Here is a 23761-nt window from a genome sequence, read left to right as displayed (position 1 = left end):
AGAAGAAAGAAGAAGACTGAGAAGACGCTGGTCAATTGCTTTCCATGATGAGTGCTTGAGGTTTGGTGTCTGAGACGTAGGAGGGTCAAAAAGAGGTGGTGGCACAAGAGTACCATCCACATGACCCAGCAGACCTTGACTGTCAAGGAGAGGAAGGAACTGACTCTTCCATAGAAGATAATTGGAAGATGAAAGTTTGATGGTGACCATGTGAAGCATGGTATTGAATGAGAGAAGATCAGAAGAAAATTCAGAGGCCATAGTGGATCACGGAATTTTAATCCAGAACAGCTCTGATACCATGAGAATAATGATTAAAAAATTCACCACACTTTGGGGTGCCATGCTTTCATTAATTTATAGGAGTGATATCCCTAATTACAGGGATTTACAATTGATTACAAGATATTGTAAATCTACATACAAGGAATGATTGAGCCTAATTAGCTCCTGTGATTGAGCTTAATTAGCTCCTGTGATGGAAGACCCTAAACAGGGCAATGATCCTTAATTGATTGAGAATCAGTTTTTATAATCCTTAATTGATTGAGGATCAATCTCTTAAGGCAGTATCTTCAACACCCCCCAATAGGATTTAGGTAATTTAGCTGTAGAAAGCATACACCTTATTCTTTCCACAATGGTGCGATTCATCCTTTCAGCTACACCATTATGTTGAGGGGTCATTGGAACTGTCAACTCATGCCTAATCCCATGTTTTGAACAATAATCTTTAAATGCTCTAGAAGTATATTCACCTCCATTATCACTACGTAAGTATTTAAGTTGTTTACTTGTCTCCCTTTCAACCATGGCATGAAACCTTTGAAATATATCAAAAACTTCCCATTTGAATTTCATAGTGTTGACCCAAACCTTCCTGGAAGCATCATCTATAAAAGTAACAAAATATTTTGCACCACCAAGAGACTTAACATCCATGGAGCATAAATCAGAATAGACAAGATCAAGAATCTTTGTATCTTTCTTGTGAGCATTTCTAGCAAAGGTAAGTCTATGTTGTTTACCAAATAAACAATCATCACAAGGAGAAATTTTCATACCTTTAGGTAAAAGGTCCTTCTTTGCTAGAATCTCTAACCCTTTCTCACTCATATGTCCAAGTCTCTTATGCCATAAATTTGATGAGTTTGCTTCTAGGGTTGCAGTCAAACCTTCATTAATGACTTCTACTTCAGTTTTGTAAAGAGTACATGACTTGATTCCTTTTGCTAGTATAAGTGATCCCTTGCAAAGCTTCCACTTGTCATTAACAAAACGACTCTCAAATCCCTCTTCATCTAATATGCCTGCAGAGATTATGTTAAAGCGAAGATCTGGGACATACCTTACATCTCGAAGAATCATCTTGCACCCGAGGTTAGTTTTGACGACTATGTCCCCCTTTCCTTTAACTTTCGAAAAACCTGTGTTTCCGATTTTCACTGTTCCATAATCACCTGACTGAAACATAAAAAAATACTCTGCATGAGGAGTAGCATGGAAGGAAGCACTACTATCAACAGTCCAACTTGTTTCAAAATCACTTGCTAAAAGAGAATCTACATCATAAGTCATAATGGCAACTTCATTATCCAACACTATTGTGTTTTCATCTTTTTCATTCTCTTTTTCTTTGGCACTATATTTTCCTTCCTTTTGTGCTTTCTTGAGAAACCGACACTCACTCTTGATATGTCCCTTCTTATGGCAATAGTAGCACTCAAGATCCCTTCTTGACTTTGACTTTCCTCTAGATTTTCCTCTCTCTTGAGGTTTTCTACTTTTGCTTCTACCTCTCTTTTCAAACACCAATGCTTGAGAGTGGGAATAACCTAGTGATTTTCTTCTTGTCTCTTCATTCAACAAGCTGCTAGTGACAAGACTCATACTCACAATTCCATCCGAAGTGGAGTTGCTCAAATACACCACTAAGGTTTCCCAACTATCTGGTAGAGAACTCAATAATAGAAGGGCTTGGAGCTCATCATCAAGAACCATCTTCATGGTTGTCAATTGATTTACAATGCTCTTTATCTCATTAAGATGTTGTGCAATAGAACTATTGTCATTGTACTTCAAATTCACAAGCTTCCTTATGAGGAAAGCTTTATTTCTAGCTATCTTTCTCTCATATAAATCCTCTAATTTTTTCCATAATGATTTGGATAAAGTTTCACTTGAGACATGGTGAAAAATACTATCATCCACCCACTGTCGGATATATCCAACTGCTTTTCTATCAAGTTTTTTCCATTCTTCATCTGAAATATTTTCAGGTTTTTCCCCTTCAATGGGTGCATACAAGTCTTTGCAATACAAATAGTCTTCCATTTTTACTTTCCATATTATCTAATTTTCTCCATTCAAACCAACCATTCTATTAGCTGTATTTGAACTCTCCATTGGATAAAAAAAAACCCCAAATAACCAAAAGCTCTGATACCACTTGTTATGGGAAGCACCACTAAGCAAATTCACCAACTACCAAATGCTCTTAATGGAAGCTCTAACAACCAAGCTCAATCATACAACCACAACACGAGATTTACGTGGAAAAACCCTTCAGTGTGAAGGGAAAAAAGCACAGGGCAAATTCGAATACCACTATTAAATATGGGCTTACAATATCAATTTCTCTCAAGTTTGCCCAAACTTGAGGTTTACAAATATCATGAGAGAAAACAAGTTTCTAATTCAAACTCATTCACACTAATTGAGAGATAACCAAATAAATAGAGGTTAGAGATCACCGGATATGGAGATTTCACCAAAATAAGGATGAAAGAAAAACGACTTTGGAGAAGCTTCAAAAACCTTCTTTCTTTTCTTCCTATCTTTTCTCCTCTCTTCTTCTTTCTCTTCTCTTTCTCCTCTCGGTCGAACCCCTTTTTCTTCTCGCTGACGGCACTGTTTTTCGCTCACGGCGAAAAACCCTTTCTGTTTCTCTCGCGCGCTGGTTCCTCTTTTTGTTTTCCCACTCTCTGTTTCTATCGCTATGCAGAAAAACCCCTTCCGTTTCTTTTTCTTTATCTCTTTCACACGAAAGAGATTAGTGGTGGGGGGCCACTCATGGGCTGGACCCCACCTACTAAAAATAACATTTAGAACATTATCCTCCTGGTTTGCACATCCTATCTCAGAGAAGTTACAACTTCCAAGATCTTGACCAGTACGTTCAGATATCGTGGAGGTGAAGATGATCAAATGCAACCACCGTGGTCCCTTCACCTCCTTCACCAGATTTATCCGCTGAGTACTGGTTTTGGGTTGGTTCTACCAACAATCTGCTTCTGTCATGAACCGGCTGGAATGACCCTGATCCCGCAGACGCCCTTTGAGCTGTTGAAGAAGCCCATGCAGTCAGAAATTCAAGGGTTGCAAGTCCATCCAATAGAGAGTGGCTTATGCCCAGACCCAGCGAATATCCTCCACAACCAAATCTTGTCACCTGAAATAATAACGTCATTGCACAATAATAGCAATAAATTCGTCCTCAGACAAGGTCAGAACACTACTTCAAACAATTATTCCGCTGCTATGAATAGACTGAGGCTAAACAATTTTTCCTTTTTTCAGCAGCTTTTTGGTAAACAAATCAGAGGGTTTGGAAGGGTGTCATGTAAAGAAGCTCCAGGGAATGTATTCTCTGTTCTAAAATGTTTTTTTTTTTAAGCAAAGCAGCTGCTTTTGACTACACAATGTATTCATATGTTTATGCATGCAGAGAAACAGATGCTGCAATTTGCAAGAGAGTTTTTGCACAGCTTTGCTTTGTTGAATGTGGGATAACTCATCACATGAAAGTAACAAACAGGACCTCTTGCTTTAGTTATAAATGTATAAAAAAAAATGAAAGTGCTCACCCTTTTTCTGTACGCGGCTTCTGAATTTAGTATTTGAAACCAGGATAAAGAATTGTGTGATCTAGACTGCTGATTCTTCAGGACAAATGATATGGGTCGATGAGCTATTTGGAGTACAAAAAAAAAAAAAAAAAAAAAAAACTAAAGAAAGAAGATGTCTCTGACTTGTGATTCTTTCTGGATTTTGGACTAGCTTTATTCCCGAAGCTCTTAGGTGGAGGAGAAGAAGAAACGCAAAGCAGACGAAGGGGGAGGAAACTGAAAAAGAGAAGGGAGGTTGAGGCTTTGAGGCAGAGCTGAAACTGCTTGGAAGTAGACGACAATGTGAAAGAGGCCAAAGATTTGTGAAAACCATGGAGTTGGTGAGTGTTTTGGACAAAATTCAAAACAGTAACTCTCTGGGGTTAAAATGGTGTTATTTATACACCGTAATGCAGAATCTGGTGAAGAAAGAGAAAGAATTACTCGGATCATGAAATTTTTCAGAACTGACTTTTTAGGCCAAAGAAGTAGTTTTTAGGGGTGGCGAAAGTGACTTTTAAACAGCTGAGAAACTCTTTTTCTTAGTAGGAAACTCATCTCCAGGAATTCCGGAAAAGGAGACTCGAACTTGGAAGAGAAATATTGTCGAATTCCTACCAGAATATAAGAAATACCAGAGAAAATAATGATATTGCTGAAGAACAAGAATTTGATTTCAGAAGAGATTAAGATGCATCTGCTGTTAAATTTTAGTTTCCATTTGTATGGGGAGATCCATCATCCATTCAGTTCGATCAAGAGAAGAAAAGTTTTCTTAAAAATACTACTAAAAAGAAAAAAATAAAAAATTTACTGTTGAGAGTGGGATTTGAACCCACGCCCTTTCGGACCAGAACCTTAATCTGGCGCCTTAGACCAACTCGGCCATCTCAACGGTTATGCAGATTGATCATTAAAAAAATAATAAATACTTAATACTTTATAAGGGTAACTTAATTCTTCTTAATTTTATTATTAAATTTAAAATTAGGGCAACATAGTTATTTCTGTTAAATTTCACAAAGGAGTATGTATTAATTAGTATAGAGTGTAGGCGTGTTTCCATGAATGGACAAAGCATAGGAACTCAAAACGCTTTCAGAGGTCGATTTTGCTTTATAAAAAATTTGAAGTATCTAATCTAGAACTTTGTTTAAGGTTGTTAAGGAAATCAGAATTCCACCCTCAAAATTACATGGCACTTGAATGGTTTATATATCTAATCTTGTTTGATGAAGTGTTATAGATTGAAAAAGCCTGACGAACCATGGTGTAAATTAGAAATCTCATCAGATAATCCGCTTCCTGTCATTTTAAACTTTTGCTAAGCCAAATGAATATCATCCCTTGCTGCAGAGAAAGCCATTTTCGTACAACTGGAAAAGAACGATGGCTACAGTTAAATTTAATAGCTACCCAAGAGCGTCTTGATACAATGCCAAAACAACAAATGCGATGCAGCCAAAAAGTCGGATACTTGAACTTCTGCATTATTGGGAAATACAATTTTCTTCTGGGCAGTAGAGTTTAGCAAGCATCTAGATCTCGGCACGGGGGAGGTTTTGGCTCTCCAAGCAGGGTAGTGTTCCCTCCCTCAGGTCCACACTTTATGCGCTGTGGATTCTGAGTGCCAATCTGCAACATGTATGCAAGTAAATCATTCCGTATGTTAACTAATTAAGCTAAATAACCACACCACCAGACAGCATACTCACAGGAGGAGCCTCTCCCGCTTTCAGCATCTCAACAATTTCAATGACCCGCTTGGGTGTCACATCTTCCTGAATTTTAACCAAGAAAACAGATCAGTCTCTGTGATTAGTTGCAAGATGGGAGGTAAAAGAGCAGCAGAATAGTCCAGTTGAGGCAAGGATCATCGAGAACCCACATAGTAATTGTATGTATATCCTTCAGAACCTTTGGAATAGTCAGCAACTGTTATCATTGGGGCGTTCACACAGCATCCCTACGTCCATTCATGTCAGAAAAGACCAAAAATAAAGTGCAAAGATGATGTCCAATTTCTTCAGACGATCTATGGATCCATTTTGGATTATGTTCATAATGCTTTTCAGTCATTTATTATGAAAGATGGACAAAAGATATTTAACAAAAAAGTGTCATGTATTTGAATAAAATGAACAACACCATCTGGTTTTGCTGCTTTCTTTATCATTATCAGGTATCATTTCATTCATACATGTAACGAAAAGTGTATCCAAGGACACGAAGTGCTCACTTTGTCAGCCTAGCAATACGTCCTTAAAAGTGCCTCTTCAAGCACCCTATGACAATCCATACAACACCCTTGGTATTTTCCCTCCCCAGCTCAACTTCACACGCTTCAAAGCACTGGGAGATTTGTAAAAGATCCAGGGGTTTTATATGGAACAAGTCACAGCTCTTGTAATTTTTTTTAAAGAAACTCAAACACAACATGAAGAATTTGGAAAAAAAAAAATTCTTACCATGCATTCCATTTCCCCAACAGAAAACATCCCATCTTTTGTTACTTCTGCAAGAAGATGACAAGAGATCAGAGATGTTTGAAGTTTAAACAGTAACTCTTCTCTTTTTCTTTTATTAATATAGACATTTCTCAAGCATGGTATCAAGGAAACATAAAGGGGAGGAGGAAGGAGATACAAGAGTAGCTCAAATAAGATAATTTACGTTGTTATGAATTGCAAGCTACTTCGATCAATAAGCCTACACAAGGTTCATTTCCACAAGCGCATGACCAGCTCAAACCAGGAATCTTATCTTCTGTGAACATTTCCACCCTAAACATATGAATGTAATCACTCCTTGTCTACAAATGTAAAATCTAGTATAAACTCTCTGCAAGCAGGAAGGTGGTCATTACTGCAACTGGTGGCAGTCATTTCCATCAGAACCTTTCTGGAAACCAGATTCTCCTACTATCCTCACCAATGATGTTCAAGAAAGGCATCAACAGTAACACCCATGCTTAACTCCTTGAACTGCAAGCATGGATTACACGAGCAAAGGACAAAAAGCAAAACCAGAATCACAAATATCAAAAGACAGGACCAATAACCGTTAATATTCCTCCAAGTGAGTCTGTTATTAGGGGGCAGCGGCAATAACGAAGAAACAGCAACACATTCTTTTTAGGGTTGTTGATTATACACGCAAACTATAATTCCATTTTGCACGATAACTGGTTTTAACTAGCAGGGAGCATGCACTCGACTGAGTTTAAGTTAGTACACAATATCTGTAGGTATTCACTGATGTTGAAAAAAAAAAGTGATTGCAGAACTCACCATTCCGCTTCACTCCCAGGTGTTTTAGTAAGGCTTCTTCAATTTCACGTGAACCCCGTATCATACATGGTGTTGTCCCACAAACCAAAAGGTGGTAATTACCAACCTGCAAGGCCATAGAAGACTTAAGAGTAACTAATAGCACATTTAGCAACAACACAGTTTTATTTCTTTTTGGAATGCACAAAAGGTTTCAAACAGAAATAGGAAAGCAACTTTAAAGCAATGAGAATCACCTTTGTTCGGTTGAACATTGAATAAAATGTGGCAACTTCATATACACGAATTGGAGCAACTTCTATGACTTTAGCCACCTGGAAACCCATGGCAGAACATAAGCATGCAGTGTGCTTTACTTTTATGTCTCAAAAAGAATCTTTAGCTAGACTAGACTCAGGCTAGCTCCTAGAGAAGGTTTAACACTACTTTGTGCAAGGTCTGAAGCTCTATAAAATTGCATGTCTTTCATTTTATTTGGTGTCTGCAATTGGTCTTCGACTAAAGCCCTTAAAACCCAAATTAGACTAATAGATTAAGTACTGCATTAAGTTCATATTATTGAGGTGTCTACTATAGTGTTTCTGACTACTCAAAAGACCTGTGTATCTGGAGACTCACATGCACCTAGAACTTCATCAAAGAGTGTACAGCATACTAGCATGCATCAATTTATGCAAGCAACTCACATAAATCTTGATGAAGATAATTCCAGGAGAGTAATGCTAAAAATAGAAGTAAAAGATACCAAAGTCTAGATAGTTGATCATGTAATAAACTTACAGCATTCATTGAAGAAACAGTTAGCCATCCTCCCTGCTGTTGCTGTGCAAGATCCAGTAGAGGGATGACAGCAGATTGCTTGTAGTTGGATGGATAGTGAGATAATATCTCCTTAGCCTAAAAACAGATACTTAAGACAGTTTAGCACTATTACCTTTGCAACTTTTACTGAAAAAATAGGAAATAAAAAGTGGTCTGTATGAAACTAATGCCAGCAGAATAGAAAGCTTAAAACAACTGGCTGAATAAAAAATACAAAAAAATCTTATTTGACTCTCGTTTACCTGTTAATATCTAAATTATTACAGTTTCAGTATATGATTGATACAAAAAAGTATAAGACAGATATCTTTTCCAGACTAGTTCGATATTATGTTTTTTCCAATCTCTTACTTGATTCTGGGCCAAAAAGTTTCAATACAAATATGATTGGGCCTTTGGCTGGCTTCTAATTTGAGGTCTTGGGTTCAGTCATAATAGGATTTGGTGCATAGTGTGCATAATCAATAGTCACAAAGAAAAAGGAAGACAAGGTTCCATTACAAGTGAGAAGTATTATCATCCAAATTAGATTCTCACCATAGAAATAAACCTGTGGTCCCACCACACCTGCATTACCTCCAAATAACTATGGCCATTTCTTAGTTTTTATCAATTTACTTGCCCTCAATAGCACCAAAAGTTTCAAGATACTTATGATATTTCATTGTTCCGCAATACCATCAAATTTGAATGTTAGCTAACTGTTCATCAAATGCCATTAGTTTCATCCATGCAAAATTCTTCAATGCAACTCAACTGCGGCTAGTTTCAGCATTAAGATCAAATTCAAATGAGTCGTGTTCAGGATACCGCATCTTATTCAGATCATTAAGATAGTAAGTCACTGTATAAGATGCTAAATCACCTCAAACAAAATAAGACCATGCAGCTAAAAAGTTCACTATTTCCAAATTCGAAAGCATATTTCTTCCAGTTAAATTATTTTCTCTACTGGAATCAGATCCAACATCCCAGTTCCGCCTGCAAAGGAAAATAAAGCTAAAATGTTATACATAATAAGTGAAAAAGGACTCACCCTTTCCTTATTGGCATCCGTAAAATCCCATGGAATGTCTGGATTGTTATCGGGCGAGTCAATGTGCTGCGAAATTCATCCAATTTCAGAAACGAAGAGGAGCTGACGATCAAAACAAACTCCAAAAAAAAAAAAAAAAATCAATAAAAAGAAAGAGAAGTAAGAGTAAGAAAAAATCTAATGCTCACATAATTTAGCGCGGTGGAGAAGGAACGAGACGAAAAAGATTTGACCTGCAACACGATAGAAAAAAATAAGTCAACAACAGAGGCTATGAGAGGAAGGGAGAAGCAACGTTAACGAACCTGAGATGGGGCGAACAATTGACGGATCTCAATGAGGCGTTTGCTGAGGCGACCGACGGCCGGAGAGAACATCGTCACTAGCGCCTTGAGAAAAAGGGGTGTAGAGAGCGCGGTAGGGGCTTGGGAGAACGAAGTGGCCACCGAAAGGAGAGCAACGTAGTTAAAAGTTTAAACTTGACCGTATCCAGTCCATTCAACGTGAGCCTTCTCTACCGTCTAATAGAAAAAAGTTCTGGGTCTAGTTGGACCTCTAGCCACTGCTCATGACTAAGAAGTGAGAATCGAGAAGCCAATTAATGGGTTTCAGATTATTTTGGTGAAATTTCTGATCTGGAGGCCTGGATATGGTTCATATAAGATGGTACTGGGGAAATGTACAAGAGAATTAGTACTTTGCAGGCTAAACAATATATTGATTGATGTGTCTAAAATTTGGTGAAAATTGTACTCTGTATATTTATAGAATTTAAGATTTTATGAAGTTTTGTAAATTGTGGGTGATAATATATTTCTTTGTAACATAAATAAAAGTTAAAAAAATATTAAACTCAAAAAAAGACAACAAGCACCAGTGGTCTAGTGGTAGAATAGTACCCTGCCACGGTACAGACCCGGGTTCGATTCCCGGCTGGTGCAGTGATTTGTATATGTAAGTAATTTCTTCTTTGAAGCGCTTCAAATGATCTCTGAAATTCTCACTTTTTTTCATATACATTTCTATTGCTACCGTCTCTGCATTCACCTTTTAACCATGAAATTGTTTGTTTAGCATGGCTTTTTTTTTTTTTATTAAAAGCACGATAGACACCGGAAGTCCATCCACTATTGTAATAAAAAGTAGCAAGAAGATTTTGAAGTTACAGTGTCTTTGCAGGGGCTGCTTTGAGGTTCCTGATGGCATTGGATTCGTTCAGGAGAAAGAGGTTGCTCCCGCTTCTGTTACTTCTGGCTCCCTGGTTAGTTTATCGCAAAAATCGAAATTCATGATGTGTTTGAGGTGGAAGAAGCGAGGAACCGACAGTATACCTGATATTTAACTACTAGATGAGCTTAAGAAACCAGCCTACGCAAATGTGATAGAGAATTATGGAATTTCTGAGGGAGAATTTCCCTCTTCAGCAGTAATTAAATAAGGTTTTTCAAGCTTTCCCATCCTCGTTCCAAATGATATACACTTTCCCTTTTTCAATCTAGTCCATGCTCTCCTGTAGTCATACTTAGCAGGTTTACTACACAACACATTTCTTTATCATCTATTCTGTGTGTATTTCAACTAACTGGTAGAGAGAGAGAGAACACATACCAACAAAGTAATTAAATACAGCTGGGGGGAAAGAAACGAATAAAACAGAGAATACAAGATGTTACCAGCTCCTCTCAATTTCACTTAGGAGTGGAGTTCATTCCAGTAATGGATGTCAGTTTATGTCACTTCAGATACAAGTACCGAGAGGATACATGTCACACCCCATGTCCCCATCCATTAGAGCTTCCTCTCTTTCCTGCAGAACATACATCACACTTTAGACTACTCTAGAAACACAGATGTGAAAATCACCCTGTTTTGTGTCATTCTCAAGGATTAGTGTTTCGGGTTGTACATCAATAGTCCTTAAATTAACTAGGATGAACACAAATTTTTTTTTTCCTTATTGTATCTTCTACTCATTGTAATTAGAATCTCATTCTTAGATCAGCTAACTCTTTGGCTGATAAATTGGCAAAATTCGGAACTTCCCAACAATTTTTCATTGTTTGGGAAGGTTTCCCTCCTTTGTAAATTACTCTTTTGAGCTTTTGTCTTAATAAAAATCAGTATTATTTAAAAATAAAAAATAAAATAAGTGGACTCCCACAATCTGTATGGTCCGGTAAGTAGCTCAAAAAGGGTATTCGGATGGCATCCCAAGGCTTTTCATATCATAGATGCAGCTACAGGATCAAGTTTCATATGCAGTACAGATACCTTTTGTTGAAAAAATTTTAAGTGATGTTCATCTATAGATTGTTGACCAGGAGCCCGAAAGGTAGATTCTCCAATTAGAAGACTGACAGTTTTCCCCACTATTTACCTTAATTTAAACAATTATCACATACAAGGACTAAGAGTTTTTGGTACATAATCGTGAATTTTTTACCGCTAAAAAAGCTGAACATTCAAAAAAAATCTCAAAGAAAAAGCAGCAACTCTGCACAATTACAAGTACAGACAACATAATAGAAATAAAACTAGATCTAGTGGAATGAAGATGATATAGGACAGAAATTTTGTCTTTTTTGCTTGTTCTGAATGCCTTTTAGAATACCAATGACAATTATCTAAAAGGAGCAATCAATCTTATTTGAATTGCATACATGAAATCCTTCCAAAAGTTTCCAATATTATATGCTAGGAAATCATGCCTTAAATCTATGAAAATGCAAACAAAGAAGAGAAGTGATTATACCCGCTTGATCAGGGCACTCATGAGATCGTCATAAGGTGAAAAATTGCTATTAGGACTGAAACCACCTTGGAACTTGGCCTGCTCTGAAAGGTACTCCTCCTTCAGCTTCACCTGTCTCTCATTTGTTGACTTCCCCATCTCAAAATTCTGCATCTGAAATGAGCCACTACCAATGGACTGGCCTATCAAACTCATATCCACCTTTCTGTTAGGCATTCCATTGTTTTGAACCATATTTGGGGCACCAGTGCCCATAACACTATGATGAGGCAATAAATGATTTGAGGGAGGATGGAAGAGAATATGGTCATCCAACTTCTGTTTTGGAGCATAGCTGATATTATTCCCAACACTGTTACTTATGCTTCCAAAGTTTGATATCTTTGTTGTATCTCTTGTGGATGATGAATCGTGTAGAGTGGCTCCTACTACATTTCTGGTGGAGGCATCCAGAGGGCTGATCTCCATATGTGAGCTCATAGATGAAACATTGTCTGTTACGTTCCCACTGCAAAAATTATCATTACTAAAAGGTACACTACCGATTGGCAAAGAGTTTGAAGAAAACCCGCTTAAAGAAACAGCATTTTGCCATGTGTCATCAAGTCTTCGATGATCAGGTAAATGGGAAACTCCACCTCCAATGTCAAATGATTCTGGGTTTAATTGGCCCAGTCTAACAGAATTTTGATTACTTAAACCTCCATTAAATGTTGATTGCTGAGGCCCTTGAACCATCAAGGAATTATTTGACATATTAAGAACAGAATTTCCAAAACCACCGGTTGTCATTCCCGTTTCACTGAAGCCACCAATTCCCATGATTTGCTGCTGCCCAATAGGGAAAACTCTCGAGTCATCAATTGAGGAAGACAATTTGTTTTGTTGCAGTTGGTCCAGATCCAAGGAATGAGGCATCCCTTGTAGTAAATTCCCTTGTTGGTTACCAGGATGAGGAACCCGCTGCAGCTTTCCTAGATCATTCAATGAACTCATTGTGTTGTGAGGCCTGCCCAGCTGGATCATTCCAGGTGAAGAAAGCCCACGCAACCCCAAATTAGCAGGGGTGTTTAATCTACCAGCAACCCCACCAGCTTGAAAGGATGCAAGAGTAGGTTTTGGCAATGAACTCGATCCAGTTAATGTATGAAACTCTCCAAGTCCATCAAATGAACCCATAGGCAAATAAAGGTCTTTGCCTCCCAAAGCAGCAGCCATGTTAGCTTGTTGGCTTGCAACACTACTAATCCTTTTCAGGTAGAGCCTGTATTTCTGCAATAAAAAAGAACAATGGAGCAACATTAATTGCAACAGAATAAAGGGTAGTAAGGAAACTAAATACTAAATTATTAAGGATCTAGAATGTGTCAGGGATTCCCACACCAATAGCATGTTCAACCGGACTCAAAATGGAAAGGTCAAGAAAATTCATTCACAATGAGATCTAACGAGTAATCGTACAGAACTACAATTAGGCGACTCAAGTGAATATATCTCAAGCTAGGATTTCCATTCATTTAAAAGAGAGACCTTGAGAAACTTTAATTGACATAAACATCTTTCTGGTGATTTTTTGAAACCACGAAAGGACAACAAGGGTGCAGTTGTGAATGACAACTCCTTTATTAACTACAAAAAAAGAATTACAGACAAAAATAACTCTCGATAAATGGCAGCATTGAAAGGCCTTCAAGCTGGTTACCTTCAGTACCAAAAAAAAGGTCTTCAATAAGCTATAGTTGCCTGTAGCCTCCTCAAAACTCAAACATAGATTAACATAAAAATTTAAACGCTTTCAGACATATTGGTTTACAAAATGGTAAGTTGCACACATCAGTGATATTACTGATAGCCAACATAACTTAGGGTAAGTGTTACCTGGAGATGGCTGGCAACATTTTCCCTTGTAAGCCTATCAACAGTCATTAGATCGAGAATCCTTTTAGGAACAGCCTCTGCATAAACAGCCACAAAAATTGATGTAATCAGAACAGGTATATTAACGTTAATGCAAAGAATCAGAGACAAGTCAACAAAGTGGTGCAAGGAGAAGGCCCACGACTGCCAACTGGAAGATGTGATCATGGAGGACTCATAGTCCAAATCTCTCAACATTTTGGGCATCATAGTTTTATTATTCTACCCGTTTCCTCCACAAAAAGTTCGGACCACAACAATTCCTAATAAAGACCCTTAAATTTAATTTTCAACGTAGAAAACTCCAATGCAGCTTCCACTTAAGAAGTCCATACAGAGGATATCTAAATCTATAAACAGCACTTACTATCAATTCCCAACTGATTAACAGCAGCAACAAACTTTCGGTGAAGCTCCACCGACCAAACAACACGCGGCTTCTTTTGGGCTGCTGGGTCTTCACTAGCATGCCCGTTCTCTTCACACTCATCCTCCTCATCCTCGTTTTGATCTTTTCTTTTCCTGCTCAGTTTGCCATTTGGATCAGTGGCACCGGTTGTTGAAATAGTTCTTTCAGTTTCACCTGCCCCTTGTTGACCCTTCTCACCTTCATCTCCATTACCAGTATTATTCGGATCTTTGGAGTCAGATTTTCTTCTCCGCACCACATGCTGCCAGATATTCTTGAGTTCCTCAATCCTTACAGGCTTTAGCAAGTAGTCACATGCACCATGAGTTATGCCCTTCAGCACAGCTTTGGGGTCACTATTTGCAGAGAGCACTGAAAAAGAAGAGAAAATATTTAATAAAATGCCCCGAGTCATGATCAAATGAACATCACTGATGTACTGGAATTTTTCGTAGGTATTTATTTATGTAGTCTACATTAAAGGAAGCATTGAGTGTATACTACCATGGAAAACAAAGAAATAAGGAGAAAACTCAAAACTGAACTACTAACTGAAGTAAAAGATAATAGGACAAGAATAAGAGGAAGAGAGCAGTGTGAAATGTTCACATATCAAAGATAAGTAGCAGGTAATCCTTTTTTTCTCGTGTGAGAATTTTAAGAGAAAAGTTTTTAAAGAAAAAAACGTAATTTTTCCTGATCATGGAGAATTAAAAAAAAAAGTTCATTTACAACAGCACATAGCAAACATGAGTTTTAGCTGCTGGTTTTACCTTCTCTGAAACAGGTTGATCTGCTAGTGATCGCTGTTTTGATACTAAAATGATACCAAAACGATCACTATGCTTTGCTAAAATACTAACTGAACCAAAATCCACCAAATCTAAGTCGTGAAGTTTCAACAATAGAGTAAATCAGCCCTATTTTAATCCAAAACAGATTAGAAGAGTAAGCTTTTATCCACACTTCTCTTGACCAGTATTACGAATCAGGAAACCCATAGAGGAAGATAGAATCATGGATACCCCCTTTAACATCTAAGTACAAGGTACCCATGCTATCGTTCCACATAATTTGAAAGCAGAAAAGAAATGTAAGCACTCACTAATGACAGGTAAGTCCATTTCAAGCCCCACGAGCTCTAAAAGTTTAAATCCATCCATGTCCGGCATGTGTACATCACTGATAACGAGATCAAACTTGTCTTTGTTCTCTCTCAACATCTTCAGGGCTATAACAGCCTGATTGGTTGTCGTCACTGCAAAAATGAAACAAGTTAATCCAAGTCTAATCAAAGCGCATTCGTTATTTACCATAACAGGTGCTCATATGCGGAAGTAGAAAACGGGGACTAAAAGAGAAGAAAAGAAACTAAGGGAAACAAATCAAGCAACAATGGAGAAAAAAAAAGTTCAGCTTAAGCTATAAAAATTTAATAGCTTACAGAGAGAAAGAAAAGGATTGAAAAACCATTGATAGATAATTTGATTTGGTCAACGGATATCAGCAAAAGAAGGCAAAGCCGAAAGAGAGAGGTTTTGTAGATACAAGTTGAATCTTCGCAAAAGCTTTTTTCTTTTCTTCACTTGCTACCAGCTATTAAAAAAAAAAAAAAAAAAGGATAATGCGATTACTCCAAAGAAGAAAACTAAAGCTGTCATCCAAAACCAATTCCAGAGAGATCATTCTCTGTTAACAAGATAAAAAAGTAAAAATTGCCGATGCAAAACTTGGAAAACCAACCTCCAATCAAATATCCATTACCTAAGACACTAGTTTTTTGAGGAAAACAAAATTTGCTTTAGAAAACTTTACACTAGCCGCGAACTCTCGAAAGTAACTTTACTTTCCAAATACCAAGATAATCACATCTTCGGAGCAAGGTCTCCAACAGCTTCAAACAAGTCGGATCGTCGTCAACGGCCAAAACCCGCATACCAACAGGAAACATATCTCTGGATCCATCTTCTACAGTCATCTTGCCACCCCAGATCACACTGTTCACAAACCCAAGAACTTTCTCTGCTTCTGCTGCTTCTTCCAATCCCACAAACAGTTACAACTTAAAAAGCGAACCCAATAGCCAGAAAGCAACTCCAAGCGCAAGACAGGAAGGGGAAAGAATCTGCTGATAAAACTAGAACGTAATCACAGAAAGATGGGAAGGGAATGTCTGATGTAGAAGGAGAGAGCAGAAATGGAGAAAGCAATACAACTTTAACTACACAAATCGAAATGGTAACTTTTTTCTTTAATTTCTTTTGAGACTTATCAGCATCCGAAAGAAATTTCAGAAATTCAGGAAAGCTGGGATCTAGGTAGCTACAATGGCTTAAAAGAGAGCACCTATGCTCTGCTCCTTGCTTTCTGCATTGTCTCGTAATTTTGCCTACTATATATATATATATATATATATATATATATATATATCTAATCACCCTATTCCATTTAAACTTAAATTCAAAGCCCTTTTTTCTTTTTTTTAAATAAATAAATGCTGGGAAGTGGTCTAGAGGAGTACATGAAAAGGTGGTCTTCCTCTGCAGCTGAAAGGTTTCAAAATGATGGTTGTTTTGAACGATGAGGTTAAGGAAATTAATATAATGTTGTTGACTATGCTTAGTGGGGTCTAAGGGAGCAAATGAAATTAAAATAATGGAGGGCCACATTCACATTATTGAGATCATACGATACCTTGACCGTAGTTGCCACTTAATAAAACCAAACAAAGCCGCTTAATTGTGCACTAAGCCTCCCCCCCTAATTTGTTCTTAGCTCTTATACCCTTGCCAGTAATGAAATATCATAAATTAAGAGCGGAGGGGGGGGGAGGGCATTTTCGTCACGCCGTAAAACCTCACAAGTACGTGTTTTGCTTGAGTAGTTTGATGCCTTAAAAAAAGGGCTAATAATGATCCCCTCATTTTTTTTTGCCTTCTGCCACAAGGCAAGGCCTGATTTTTTATGGTAATTATGTTTGCAATGTGAGGGTAATGGATTTGATGACCTGGCCACGTCTGGTATTGACATTTGGGAGAGGCCACGAGGGGAGATCTCAGGTGGTGACAGGCTTGGAAGAGGGGCAGAGAGAGAGAGGAGAGAGGGGTATATTCGGTTCGGCATTTTGCGGGAGGGGGCCCGGTCCAGGTTTGTCCTGAAAAGCAGAGCATACACGCGTACGCGTGCTCCGGGGCTCATGTGGTGTATCAAATGGTGGACCTTCCGACCATCAATTAATTCGGACGGGGTCGTTTTATTGAGAGACGCATCTGACTCTCAGAGGCCTTGAGTTCAGCCGTACAGCGTACAGGCTCGGCAGAGGCACAGAGTTGCAGAGATTGTCCTTTCGTGGGGTGGGGAGAAGGGCGGGCTTCATCCAATGTAGTGCGGCTTTTTAATTCGGTGGAGTGGAACCCCATCAAAGCGGACGTGACACTGGTTCCATCACAGTCTCCTCAACTCGTTAGCAGGGGCAGGGTCTCCGTCCTTGTTGTTTCTATCCTAAAGCCCCGCCCCCCCCCCCCCCGTTTAGCCACGACACGTGTTATATCGGTGTCTCTTTCTTGTTTTCTCCTTATCACAGGAAACCCTGCCCCTTGATGTTTGTTCTTCTGGTCTCATGTAACGAGTATTTTTGTCACATTTGCGTGCAGACAGGAGTCTAAGAGTATGCAAGGGTAACCAATTATTTGTTGATAGAGATAATGATAATGATAGAATTTGAGATTGAAGACACTCCAAATCTTCCCAAGTTGAATGTGATTCTCAGAATCTCAATTCCATTAAAATAGTTAACGCACTCAAGGCTACACCACCACACATTTCCCCCCTCTCCCTACTTGATTGCAAACAGCTATCCTCCAAATGCTAATGCGGAGAGATGATTAGATTAAGCAGAAAAAGTTTAATTTCACAAGCGGATCAAATGATTATTATATCTTAATTGATGTCTTATCACACCTTTCACTAACTCAGTTTTTTTTTTTTTTCTTCTTCTTTCGCTTCAACAATGAAAGGTGCATCATGCAAAGTTGCCTTCGTGGGGGCACCATCAAAAGTGAGTAGGACGGCACACACACACAAACACACACATATGAAGCTTCCCATCCCTTTCCTAGAGTGAATAAACCTCGGGTCTCCTGTATCTTGAAGAGAATATTCATGGGATAAGGAGACCTCAAATTACTATTTAAGGAGTAAAGAAAATGGAAAGGATTCGAAATGTTTCCTGGCTAATTGAATATGTAATGGTACAGCTTGATGTTGGGTTGGTGCATGTCCCATTTCAGGCAATAGAGACTAATTTGTGGATTTTTAATAAAGTGGGTGTTGGAGATTTGGAAGATTCATCTCAAATGTGCAAATCAATCGGAGATTCCATACTGAGTTGATTAAGAGAGGAGGAGGAGAGACGTGGGCATCACTTTCTAGGTTTGTTTAATGTTTACATTTGCAAAATCATTGGATGGCTTGTCGCATACACTCCCTCTTTTAATATTATATTGATTTACTATCAAATGGTAGATTTGTTGAAAGAAAAAAAAAACTAATAAAATGAACAATTCGAGAATGCCAAGAACACCGACTCGTAACACAATTACTAGTATGTTAATTTACCACTAAGAACATATTATGGTACTGATTATGTACAAACGACTTCCAGAGACAAATTACTTTCCATTATGTCGCTTTTCTCAGGATTTGGATTCGAGGAGAGATTGAATCAACTTGGAGACACCATTCATTTTGATTCACTTCTTACGAAAATTCCCCTGCTGCTTCCAAGCATCTTCTCTGCTAGAACTGGAAACAGAAAATCATAGCTCTCTCTCTCTCTCACAAGAATCTTAAGCATTTGTTTTGTTTTGTCTCGGAGAGGCTGAAGTTGGGTTCGAGGGTGTGCTGCTTTGCTTCCTTGACAAGGGAGAGTTTCTCCATTTCGACGACGAATTCCCTCAGATGCTTGCTGTATTCAGGGTACGTCTCCAAGTTGCAGTGGCCACCACCTTTGATCCACAAAGGGTCGTATTTTTCCTTGGACAGCTCCCACAGCCGTTTTCCGTGGGAGAAATCGACTATTTCATCGCTTGTTCCCTGCAACAGATGGAACCCATCAGTCGTCAAGAACATAATTTGGAATTTTTTTCCTTCAAGGAAAGGAAATTTTCAGTAGTTGAAACATTAAAAATAGTGTTTTGCTTACTTCTGATTTCCTAAACAAAAACAAACATGGACACAAAGAAGAAGGCAACTAATAGAACAACATATCTCAAATTCTGGTGTTAAATTAAGGGAGCACAATGGAAGGGCAAAATGGGTCTCATCGTGATGGGAACAGGGACTTCTAGCCCAGAAGATTTGAGTCGTTACATAGTAGCGTCTGCTCTGGAAACAGTAACATTCTCAACGCGACAGCCCAAAACTTTTGAACGCCAGGCGATTTTTTTTTCATTTTTTGTGCTTTCTTCTTTCTCGTAGTTCGATGTCGATGATCATCATCTAGTCTTGATTTCCCATATAAACTTGGGACTGGTAAAAAGAAGTACTGCTAAACTAAGGCCAAAGCAGTGGAGACCCATGGTTCAACCCAGTCCAATTATCGGTAAGACTGTAATAGATAAACTATTTATAAGCTAAAGAGACCGACTGGAATGGGTAATCTGTTTTCCAGAAAATAAGAGAGTAAGCTGGAATGACGCTAATGGTACACACGTCTGAGATTACGAGGTAATGGAAGACGGTAATTTAGTCTCAGCCCAATTGAAGATAAACAAAAGGTGTTTCAAGTTCATAAGATTCAAAAACGAATCGTATAATTGCTTTCAAGATGCAAATTGGACAGTTTATACACAGAACTCGATTTTGGAAACTTATAAATCATGCAAATCTAGGAGCAGATAATCTAAAAACTAATGCGGGTGGGAGACTGTTGACATGACACAGAGTGAGTATGGAGGTCAAGCAGAGCTTAATCTTGGAGTCTTCATTTGGTGGAACTCATGAGGAAGAGACATCTAATATCTCCAATTGGGTCCATTAGACATAGTCAAAGAAGCTCAAGCGTCCAATGCTGGTGTCAGTTAACAGATGTGACAGCCTTGAGAATTGAGATGTAATATCTACATCTACTCTATCTCTTGCCAAATCTCAAACATTTGTTATGTTTTGCTTCTGTGATGCTGGGATTTGATGGAAGGGTTTGCTTAGCTTGTTTCACTACTGAACGTTTCTCCATGGCATGAATAAACTTGCGCAAGTGCTTGATGTATTCAGGATAAGTTTCTAAGTTGCAGTGACCACCTCCCTTTATCCATAGAGGGTCATATTTTTCCTTGGACAATTCCCACAATCGTTTCCCATGAGAGAAATCGACAATATCATCATCTGTCCCCTGCAATGATCAGTTAAAGCATTAACACTCTCTGCAACACCCAACACAGAATAAGAAGCCACTTAGCTCAGATCCCATCAGGTTTATGCCATCATGACCAATAAGATCAATGCTGCCATTACTGAAGGCATTGAAATATAGGTTCCTCACATGGTCCAACATGCGACAACAAGAGAGAGAGAGAGAGATGCAAAAGTTACAAACTAGAGGGAATGTTAGTTGAAGCAAGGAGAGATGAGGAGAGTAGCTAAAAACAACTCGAAGCACTTTAAAACAAGTCATCACGAGTTGGGGTAGAAATAGCAAGCCAGGTATTATTCCTGAAAGAAAGGGAAACTCTTTTTGCAACAACGTATGATTCATGAAACATTAGATACGAAAAGGAATTATACAGGTCTATGATCGACAGGGTTTCGAGGTTGACATGGAAGGGAATGATAATACAAAGCAGTTTTTCAAATGCCAGATGTTGGACTGGCCAGATTCAAATGATGAGGGACAGAATCTATCCCCCTCAAGCCAAACTAAGCAGCAGGTATAATGGGTGTTGAGTGGGACTCCTTTCCAACATTCATCGATCAGCTTAGGAGTTATTATGTTGCAAGGTATTCAAAGAAAGACGTGGTTTGTGCCTCATGGCCTCTAATTCCGAGAAAAGGAATAGATGATAGGTATCGGGACAGTAGGTTTGGTGATTCTCAGGGGCAGGAACTCTAGTAAAGAACCAAGTAACTGCAGAAGGAGAAAGAAGAGATCTACAAAGCAAAAATAAGATGGGAAGAGAAGCCCACTCACAAATGGAGATAAGCTCTCACCAACCTTAAATCAGACCAAGGTGAAATTACTTTGCAAAACAAAGGTATCACTAAAGCAGTAGTGAGTTTAGGGCTTCTGAAGGCAAGACTGTAATAAAGAAAAAGATAACAGCAAAAGGAGAAACTCCATTGGCCACAAACAAGAGAAGAAGAACACACCCAGCTCAGGAAGGGGACATGCTGTTCATGAATCGCAAGAAATAGATGAAGGAAAATTTCATGTTGAGTTTGGAAAGATAAAACTCCAACAGATAGCATAAGAAAGAAACTGCAATCTACTCAAGACTTTTTTCTAACATACACCTTCCATTCAATTATGCTCAGTTTCCCCAAGAAGTTCTATGACACTTGGCCTTCATAAGTAATGATAGTTTTAATCCAACAAAAAGAACTTTTAACATTTAAAGAGTCTCAAATCCATAAATGCCCAGACTCATTTCTTCAATCTAACAGGAAAGAAACTGATGGAAGTCAAGAACATCAGAACAGCTTTTTTTTTTTTTTTTTCTGCAAAATTTTCATAAGAGAAGAGCCACACTACTATAACAATGTAGATGAAAATTATAAATCAAACTAGAAATAAAGTATTAAAAACTTACATGTATAACAAGAACTGGAGAACTCACGTTTCGTATCTTATCGATGTTCTGCATATAAAATCAAGAGTTATCTAAACAAGAATACAGGTAACATTCACAAAAATAAAACCAAAAAGAGGTGGAAACTTACTTTATAGATGTCAAACCAGAAGGTCATTTTAACAGGGTACAGTACCCTTATGCCTGAAAGAATAGCACTATGGAGGACAACAGCTCTTAGCCTTTGTAAACGAGAAGCCAAATGTAATGTTGGTCCACTGCCAACAGATTGACCGTATAGAATCACGTCCTCCTGCCTTATCCCATACTCTTTCTTCAAACAGTTGTAGACTGCTTCTATGTCGTAATATGTGTTTAATTCCGATGGCTATTGAGTTATTGGCACAATAGGATCTAATTAGTGACACATAACAGAATTAAGTAGATTCTTTCTCTTCATATTTGAACCGGAAAACAGAAATTCATAAACGGTTGGTTCTAAGTCTTACTCACCTTACCAGTGGAGGCTCCATAACCTGAATAGTCGTAACTGCAAAAGAACAGAAAAATCTAATTAATACAAAGGGAAAACTACCATCCAACACGTAATGTAAAAGTGTTCCAGACATTCTAAGGGAACGCGATCAGCTTGAATAGAAGGGTTGTAAACCCAGCAGGATCCATCTCAAAATTACCAACCCCACCCTGAAATCAGAGAAAAAAATTCAAAGTAAATAGAGATTACTGTGCAAGACAGCACTGAGTTTAAAATTTTGACGATCAATACTCAGACGGCCATAAGATCGTTTGATGAGGACCTTCAAAGGCAACATATGATAGATATCCTGCAGAGCGGACTCAGGAAAACCATCTCATATCCGGTAGCAAGCTGCAGTAAATACTTTTTCAAAAGAAAACAAGAATGAAGATTAAACATACGAACACCAATAACTGGTACAATTTTTTCCCCATTTCAACAACTTCTGAAGAGAGGGAAGGATGAGATAACGAAGAAAAGATCAAAACAACCAACAAAAGAATTGCAAAAAAAAAAATAATAATAATTAATTAATGCAGAAGAAATCATAAACCGTCTTCGTCCAATAAAATGCTTCAATCAAATTAAACACAAAAGGAAGTTCGTAGGCAAAAAGCAGAAGGAATGACCAAACAAAGCTCAATACCGGCACAAGCACGGAGAACCAACAAATACTACCTCATAATATTAACTCTGAGATGGGTCCTGAGCTCGACAAAGAGCTCCTGCATCTGTCCCAAATCCGCCGCATTGCCATGCGAGTATAAGAGCGTGAATCTGGCATACGGTTGCCTCCAGAAAGTGGCAACAATCTTATTCCCTCCTTTGGTTTCAAGTACATGGGCATCCATGTTCTTGTCAGCTGAAACGCCCGAGAAGACATACCTGCCATCTTCCTCTCTATGAACATCATACGTGGGTGGGTCGGGTGGAAAGAATGCAAACTTTGAAGCAACCGTCGAAGTAACGTTGCCCATTAAAAATCAAGGCCTGGTCTCTCTCTCCTTTCATTCCATTTCCAACGATTTCCTCTCCGGTCGTCGAAGGGAGAACCAGAACATTGTCGTTTAGAAAGAGAAAAAAGAGAGAGGGAGGCAGAGAGGAGAAAGGGGAGGGTGGCAGGAAATGGATCCGATCTAAGTGGCAAAGGTGATGATGTGGAGGGAAAGGGACTGAGAACTGACGAAGGAAAGAACGAAGCAGGGGATCGAATCTCGGAAGCAGCGATGGACGGCTTAGATTCGGTCAAAGGCAGCCTGACATTCTGCAGATTGGGAATCAGAGTCAGAGCCAGAGTCAGAATCAGACATTCCCTCATTTGCTGTC

The 23761-nt window shown here is 38.5% G+C and overlaps 3 protein-coding genes and 2 non-coding genes across 8 annotated transcripts; 1 reads left to right on the top strand and 4 right to left on the bottom strand.

Annotated features, from left to right (window-relative positions):
• Positions 1-4701: 4701 nt before the first annotated feature.
• On the bottom strand, positions 4702-4782 carry TRNAL-AAG (transfer RNA leucine (anticodon AAG)). The gene has a single exon. It is a non-coding gene; the product is annotated as a tRNA-Leu (tRNA).
• Positions 4783-5264: 482 nt separating this feature from the next.
• LOC137946071 (NADH dehydrogenase [ubiquinone] flavoprotein 2, mitochondrial-like) lies at positions 5265-9513 on the bottom strand. Its single transcript, XM_068792248.1, has 10 exons — positions 9341-9513; positions 9224-9268; positions 9036-9101; positions 7958-8074; positions 7414-7491; positions 7178-7283; positions 6356-6402; positions 5776-5853; positions 5603-5668; positions 5265-5522 (listed from the first exon to the last, which is right to left on the bottom strand). Exons 1-10 carry the CDS (start codon positions 9410-9412, stop codon positions 5415-5417), a joined length of 783 nt encoding a protein of 260 aa, XP_068648349.1. The 5' UTR covers positions 9413-9513; the 3' UTR covers positions 5265-5414.
• Positions 9514-9905: 392 nt separating this feature from the next.
• TRNAG-GCC (transfer RNA glycine (anticodon GCC)) lies at positions 9906-9976 on the top strand. The gene has a single exon. It is a non-coding gene; the product is annotated as a tRNA-Gly (tRNA).
• Positions 9977-10596: 620 nt separating this feature from the next.
• LOC137946362 (two-component response regulator ORR23-like) lies at positions 10597-16426 on the bottom strand. Its single transcript, XM_068792632.1, has 6 exons — positions 15971-16426; positions 15219-15371; positions 14072-14485; positions 13666-13742; positions 11788-13059; positions 10597-10842 (listed from the first exon to the last, which is right to left on the bottom strand). Exons 1-6 carry the CDS (start codon positions 16089-16091, stop codon positions 10774-10776), a joined length of 2106 nt encoding a protein of 701 aa, XP_068648733.1. The 5' UTR covers positions 16092-16426; the 3' UTR covers positions 10597-10773.
• A 2284-nt stretch (positions 16427-18710) lies between these two features.
• Positions 18711-23761, bottom strand: LOC137945303 (uncharacterized). 4 transcript variants are annotated; one of them, XM_068791136.1, is made up of 5 exons: positions 23114-23761; positions 22411-22447; positions 22049-22285; positions 21919-21966; positions 18711-19207 (listed from the first exon to the last, which is right to left on the bottom strand). In XM_068791136.1, the coding sequence occupies exons 1-5, from the start codon at positions 23410-23412 to the stop codon at positions 18950-18952; spliced, it is 879 nt and encodes a 292-aa protein (XP_068647237.1). In that variant the 5' UTR covers positions 23413-23761; the 3' UTR covers positions 18711-18949. The 4 variants fall into 4 exon arrangements, with proteins under 4 accessions (XP_068647237.1, XP_068647236.1, XP_068647239.1 ...); XM_068791135.1 differs by lacking the exon at positions 18711-19207 and adding an exon at positions 19940-20504; XM_068791138.1 differs by lacking the exon at positions 18711-19207 and adding an exon at positions 20341-20497.

The sequence above is a fragment of the Aristolochia californica genome, unplaced genomic scaffold (genome assembly GCF_029961685.1).
Source record: "Aristolochia californica isolate CCGP_79_NKW_82.1479 unplaced genomic scaffold, dmAriCali1.0.hap1 SCAF_12, whole genome shotgun sequence".
NCBI classification, from domain to species: Eukaryota; Viridiplantae; Streptophyta; class Magnoliopsida; order Piperales; family Aristolochiaceae; genus Aristolochia; species Aristolochia californica.
Note: the sequence above shows the minus strand (reverse complement) of the source record. Positions and strands in the feature narration are given on the sequence as shown.